Genomic DNA, 7,442 nt, shown 5'->3' with positions numbered 1-7,442 from the left:
GTCTAAGAGTACTCCGGGTATAGCTAGAGGTGCCTATTCTTAAATTCTGCCTCTTTCACTCTACTGTGCCCCACCACCACCAAAAAAACCCCCAAAAAACCGGATCCACCCTTGTATTTGAAACAAATATGAACTTGAGAAACATATGTAATACTGTAAGGTCGACCAGCTAACAATAACACTGCACTGATCCAACTTACCTATGCGTCGCTTATTTCCCCAGTGATGGCACCAGTATCCTCTGTGACGGCACATATAAACCTTTAACATGCGAACTTTAATGTGAACTTTTTTCAGAAGTACTTCTAATACAAAATGAAGATAGTAATGCAAAATAATGAAACGTGGGAATGATGAATTTATATTATTCTTATATAATTCATTTCAAAGACTATCAATCTTTGAAACAATACCCGATGAATGGAATGTTGGAAAAATCGTACACAATACATAAAAAGGTGACTGAGAGATAACTTCAGAGTTATAATTCTAAACTCTTCAGTATCAAAGGCACAGACTGAACACCCTAAACAGTGTCAAATTTTATTGAAAAAATAATTCACTATCAAAAGACTGACTACGTTGTTTATGAATGAGTTGAAGTTGCGACTACGACTAAATGAAGTTCTAGCTGGAAGTTCGACTAAGGTTCGTTTTAAGAATACGGGCCTAAGAGTAAGCCTACTTCATGCCATCGATTGGTGTGGGCATTAATGCAGCGCATGTGCTTAATATTTTCACCATTCCTCCAGTGTATTTTGTTACATTTTTGCATTTAATTTCGACCTACCACCAATCTACAACAACAGACTCTTGTCATTTAACTATAACAACATCACTAAAGATCACGTAACTGAGTGAACCGCCACTTGACGGCAGGTAATGAAGGTTAACTACCGTCACACTATTATACAGTTACCGAAAGTTACTGAAATAAAATAAAGCCATTGACTAGGAAAGGAAACTTTTTCTATTACAATATTATAACACCATCAAAAAAATAATACAAGAAAATAAAAAAATCCCATAAAATAGTAGAGGAACAAATATTGAATCTAAGCTCAAAGTTTAGGGAGATATATGCCCAAAATAATCAGTGTGCTAACAAATAATACTTTACCTATAAATGAGCGGTCTACATTAGTATTTGAAGGTTCTTTGATATAACTACTGTCTGTTAATTCTGAAAATAATGGTAAAATGTAATAATTATAATAAGAAGGCATAAGATTATATGTTGGTTTATAGACCTATACATCATCACTGATCAATAATCTATATTACTATTACTGTTACTGTGAATATTATTACTAGACCTACTACTATTACTACTAGACCATTACTACTATAACTACTATACTACTTCTGCTACTGTATGACCATTACTATTATTGCTATTGCTATTTCTATTATTATATTATTATTAATTATTAATATATTTGTAAATAATATTATCATTACTATTATTACAGTGATTAGTAATAACATACCAATAGGCCTACGTAGGCCTAGAGCACGTAATCCACTTTCTATATTATTTCTTTTTAACTTGTCAATGAACGTCTTCATGATCTTTCCATCGTCACTAATTATACCCACAATTTCAAGATCCACAATCAAACTCCAACTCTCTTTATATTCTTTATATCTTGTTTCCTCGTAAAGTTCTTTGATTATATATACGTCACTTAGCGTTAGTTTCTTTCCGAGCCTGATCAAATTTTCCCTGTGTTCATTGAGAGTTTCTCTACGATACGACGGTAGTTGCATCTTCAATTTCTGCAACAAGCCATGTGTTTCTGTTACATGTATGGTATCATAAAGGAGAGTGAGATTTCCTTGACTCAGCTTCCCAGCTGCCATTAATTTTTTTAATAAGTCCATCGTCTTCGAAGCACTTTCAAGACTATAAGTTTCAATATGGTCCTTGTATACAACTTTTAACATCGGGACTAAACGTTGTTTATCATACCATGTTGATGTATGAACCAACAACTGTAAGAAATCGTCATCAGATAAGCCTATTAAAAGTTTAAAAGTAGAACATAGTTCAAGTTAAAATTACAAGTAGATACATACAAGGATAGTGATAAATCAATACGAACGTTGTAATACCATGGAGGTATAAAAAGCATATATTTATACCTCCATGGTCGTATACAGTAAATGTACTATAAATGTGTAAATTACTTTTTAAAAGTAGGGGAGACCGGGGTCAATTGTAACACGGGGCAAATGTAACAAATGATCTCATCGCTGGTAGGAGTACGTCAGCAATTCGAGTTTAGCACTGTGCATGCATTTATCATGTTTCCACATGTTAACCGAGTATCGCTAGCTAATAATAAAAGGAAGAGATTTTACAGCCAAAAAACGATTTTTTTTTTTGACCAGGTAAGTAAACTTTTGTGGTTATTTAATATTTTAGATTGTATGTATAGGAACTTGAGCTACCGGGTGTTTTACATGATGAAAACAGTGTACATTTATGCTTGTATTGTGGTGAATGTTTTAATGCTGTTAACTTGCGAACAATATCCAAAAGGCCGATAATGATACCTGTCTAGGTCGGTGGCAAATGTAACAGAGTGTTACAATTGCCCCTCGAGAATTTTATGCAGTGTTAAAAAACAATATTTTAATTCATTTCAGAATGCTTCGCCACAGGCAGCAGTCTACAAACCATGGAAAGGAATTGTTCAAGCTAGAGCATTATTGGGCCCATGAGGAGTGCACATCATTTGAATCTTTCTTTGTATGTCAAAACTGTGAATCTGAATAGACATCATTTACAGTGGATCAAAATCAGTTGATTTGTATTTCAATACATAAAGCCTACTGCATGGACAACTTTTAGTGGACTTAGCCTACTTTAGCTTATGAATATGATACAGTATAAAAGATTAAGATATGATTGGGACCTAATTAAAATTTGTAACAATGTATAGGCCAATAATGAATACACAAGGCATTGTTGATTTATAATTATCGTTTCTGAGGTGATATTAAACTTATGTACGGTTCGTAAATAGTAAAAAAAAATCAAACTTATACTATAATACAATATAATAGATACATACGAAAATTATGTTTAAATTAATCTCTTGTTTGACAAACATTGTTAAATATATGTTTGCATGTTAAATAAAGTTTTAATCAACATATACATTCAATTTGTTAAAAAGAAGATGTATGGTGTGTAACTGTTAGTGTGTTACAATTGCCCCTTACCGTTATTACAATTGCCCCTTACCGCGGGTCATTTGTAACATATGACGTCACATATTTAGTTGTAAATATCCTAAAAATATAATGTTCTATTAAACTCAAACCCAGTAGGATCTTATACTGTGACATATAATTATCTTTCATTTTGAACAGGTTTGAACACTCAATTAACCTTAACAAAGGTGGTAGGATCAATTTTCCAAAAAGTGTTACAATTGACCCCGGTCTCCCCTATGCCTTGAGCACTACTGCAGTGGATTTGTGCGCTTTATAAATCTTGTTGTTGTTGTTGTTGTTGTTATTATTATTATTATTATTATTATTCAACATTTTTTTCAATTTGGATGACTAACCAATCTATAGGCTAAATGTTGATACCAACATCATACAAATCCATTGACTAAATCAAGAGTTATGAGCATAAATGTTACCCCCTTACCCCAAAAACTGTTGTTGATTACAAATTTCTCGGATCATAAACATTGACAATAGTACATAATTCATTTTAAGTTTTTTTCTTGTTAACCTCAAGTTTTGTATTCCATATGTCAATAACTACAAGAAAAACACAATTTATATCAAATACATCCAAAATTAGACATATGACACTGAAGTTCATTGATATTTTATGAAAAAATTTGCATTTTAGAAAAAGGTCGATGACCTTTTGACCTCTAGTGTCGTTAATAATTGTCAGATTAATTTTATTTAAACAGCATATGATTAAGAAACATATATGCTACACATTGCTACCAAAATAATATTTATGGGATTTCTAAATCACAGGTTATGGGCATAAATGTTACCCCTCCCCACCCCCAAAAAAAGTATTGACCATAAAACACTAACGACCATTACAAATGACGCGAGTACACACAATGCATCCCTATATTTTTCTTGTTAACATCAATTTTTTTGTTCTATATGCCCGTAGGAACAAAATGATACCAAGGAAGTTTAACTGTCGGGGGTGGGGGAGGTGCACGGTGACCCCCCTCCAGCCCATGGCCTAAGTTTATAATATATTCGTGATGGTTTGCTTCATTTGATAACGCATAATGTGTGGATTTACCTTGTTCCTTGTCCATTTTGCTGATTAAATTCTCCTTTTTCTACAAAGAAAAAAAAAGTTTAAAAAAACCCCCCAAAAATGCACAAGTATTTAGGAAATGGAAATTTACAATTTCAAGTCAAATCTTTCTCTAATATTGGAATTGAGGTAGCCGTGAAAATGTTTTCAGTATAACGTATTTATGGAAAATAATGCAATTCAGGTGTAGGATTAGCGTATCAGTACAATTATGGTTAAGTTATATTTGTATTGGATTTCAAACAAAGAGCAAACATCTACAGTATAATGTTTAGCTTATTGTACCACCAATTTGTTAATCCAGCAAGTAAATAGCTGCATTGGCGACAACAATTCTAACAACATTTTTTGCTAAACAAATGAAAATGAGAATGCAAAAATTGGCAATATAATGTTCATTAACCAATGAAAATACAAGGAGAATAACATTAAAGCCTCAAACCAGCAACGTTAAAGGAACCATAATAACCATAATAATAATTTTATATTAACACACATTAAGCCTTGATCTGACGACAGATATGTTCCTATTTGAGCACTGTATATTATCATTATTTATCCATTAGTTTACTTTGTGTTTACAGTGATCCATCAAACTAATTAAAATTTTACACTATGATTTCATCTCGATCTCGAAACACCAGTGTGCTTGTCGTTTTTTACCGTAACAATTACCAGATTTGAAATACTATTTAAGTAATCCACTAAAGGAATGTATTATGTCAGTGCCACTTTTATAATGATACTCGTATTATTATTCTTTTATACAATATTATATAGGCCTACAATTTATCACTCTGAAATGATAAAGTTGTCCTTGGCCTCAGCCCGCTAACACTTGACTTACACCATTCATTACCCTCAAGTTCGATCATTTTTCATTCAATTATTTTAACTCACTTCAACCAGAACTTATAGACTAATAAATACTGATTGTTTTAATTAATTGCACTTTAACACTTACTTCGAAAAAAAATCACTGTACTGTAGGCCTACTACCCGGACTTCTTTGTATACACTTCCTTCCTTTCATTCGTTCAGCTTCATTGGGTGTCGCATAATAGGCCCGTTGTATTTTATTATTGCTTATACACCCTATTAATATTCTAAAACCCACGTCAGCCGTTCTTTTATTCATAGACGACTGGCCCCACTTTGTATACTAAGGCTATCTGCACAGTATTTTGAAGTTGTGGTAGCGATTGCGGATGCACTAAACCATGAATCCGTTCATTCATCTTCCCCCGGGTTAAATTTATTGTATTTTAGCAGGAGGGCTGAAATGCAAGATACAATTTAATAAATTAATTCAATGACCCAGGCCTATGCAAGTTCCTACAACGGTCTGAAAAACTGTAACAACATGATCTTCAAAGTCTCGATCTTCCAAAGTGAATATAATCATTACATATTTCAGATTAATTGAGGGAATAATAATGATTTTTACCGTTGTTTTTTTTGACTGGAACAGTAGCCTCTCTGATCACATGTGGTGTTTAAGTATATTTCCTAGCCGTGTCTCAGCATGGAGGTATTAAAAACATATACAGTATACCTTTTATAACTCCATGGCCTCAGGGTTGTTTTGCGGTTTTGTATGGAACGCCAAATTTCAAACACAGTCGATTTTCAAGCACACTCGGTTTTCAGGCACAGTCGATTAACAAACCTATGGTTTTCGGTTTCTCAATGAATAACAGTAGAACCATAGAGATACTGTACCTCCATGTTAAAACTTTGCTTTAGTTTCACCTGACCAAAATATGTTTTTATTGTAAGACTACCTTCTGCTGTTTCATCTCATTTTAATGGTTTCTAAATATTTTTATGTTATGAAAAATGATATATAATTGCTATCAAAAACTGAACCCAGCTAACTCATCAGTAATTTTCTATGTCAATGAAGAATGCTTTGTACTGTAAATCATAAAATATGATCAAACCATCATTGCATTTCTAACATTATGTAACTGAATAAATAACTGAAAGTGATACCATCGACATATATGCAACCTGTCTTCTCTTAGTGGTTTTCATCAAAACTAATCGCGAAGTTCACATAGGTCCTACTAGAGGATAAGCGCACCCTCTAGTAGTAATAATAATAATAATAATAAAAATAATGATAATGATAATAATAATAACTAATAATAATAATAATAATAATAATATTTTAATAATATCTGTTCCATCAGTAATAAACCAAGCATTTAACGTAGAGTTCATGATGATGATAATACGACGCTCTCTACACAACTACTTCTTAAGTCGCGATATTCTTTAAAATCATGTGTTTTAGTATTATCGACATTGTCATCAATCATTCAATTGGTTTGTGAAATGGTTATTAGGAGTAAAATATAATTTGTCAGTAATAATTGATAATCTAATCAAGCGGTAACCAGGGGCGGATACAGAGTTTTTCAAACGAGGTGGCACAGCATCTGAATAGATAAGTGAGAGCGCTAATTTTAATACATTGTTGACTGATAGATCGACAGATGGATAGACAGATGGACTGACTTTCCGCCCGACAGACAGACAATGCTAAGGTAGATGTCGGAATATTTGAAGCAGACAATTATATTGATGTACTGCACTGTACTGTATGATTGATTCTTTTTTTAGGACGGTACAGTACGGTACATGAAGTCAACTCGTTTACATTAACCTACTAATGCCAACCCACCTATACCAATCTAAATCACGTGGTTAAAAGATAACATCATCACCACCAACGATAGTTCAATGTATGAAAAATATGAAGATCTTCATTGAATTCGAATCCCGTTTGCGTCTGTTGATGACAACAGCAATTCCAAATGCAGAGTAGAAAGTGAGAAGAAAAGAAAATCGTAGAGTTCAGTATATCAGTCATCAAATTCTTCTGAACTATCTGTGTTTAAAGAGTTTTGGTCACTAATTAACATTAATAGCAAAAAAATGATGTAGAATTGAAAGGAAAGAAATCAAATCAAAGAAGTTAAATGACAAATGTTCTTACAGTATCTGGTTTATATGTCTTTATTCAAGTAGATAACAGTAAACAATAATATTGCACATACAGGTAACATGAATTACTGTAATAATTCCATTTACAATCAACATGTGAACACTCCTGCAT

At 32.7% G+C, this 7,442-nt stretch overlaps 2 protein-coding genes across 2 annotated transcripts in view; both read right to left on the bottom strand.

Annotated features, from left to right (window-relative positions):
• LOC117107621 overlaps window positions 1-1,280 on the bottom strand; it is a 9,350-nt gene extending 8,070 nt beyond the window's left edge. Inside the window, exons 1-2 of the mRNA XM_033249330.1 lie at window positions 1,121-1,280; window positions 201-305 (exon numbers count right to left, since the gene is read on the bottom strand). Coding sequence (XP_033105221.1) covers window positions 201-305; window positions 1,121-1,226 — 211 coding nt within the window. The 5' untranslated portion in view covers window positions 1,227-1,280. The remainder of the gene's footprint in view (window positions 1-200; window positions 306-1,120) is intronic.
• LOC117107620 lies at window positions 1,243-5,860 on the bottom strand. The gene is made up of 5 exons (XM_033249329.1): window positions 5,766-5,860; window positions 5,283-5,595; window positions 4,301-4,340; window positions 1,491-2,021; window positions 1,243-1,250 (listed from the first exon to the last, which is right to left on the bottom strand). The coding sequence occupies exons 3-5, from the start codon at window positions 4,314-4,316 to the stop codon at window positions 1,243-1,245; spliced, it is 555 nt and encodes a 184-aa protein (XP_033105220.1). The 5' UTR covers window positions 4,317-4,340; window positions 5,283-5,595; window positions 5,766-5,860.
• Between the last annotated feature and the right edge of the window lie 1,582 nt (window positions 5,861-7,442).

The sequence above is a fragment of the Anneissia japonica genome, unplaced genomic scaffold, assembly GCF_011630105.1.
Source record: "Anneissia japonica isolate Jap-2015-1 unplaced genomic scaffold, ASM1163010v1 scaffold5330_len1712360_cov203, whole genome shotgun sequence".
NCBI classification, from domain to species: domain Eukaryota; kingdom Metazoa; phylum Echinodermata; class Crinoidea; order Comatulida; family Comatulidae; genus Anneissia; species Anneissia japonica.
This window is presented reverse-complemented; position numbering and strand designations above follow the sequence as displayed.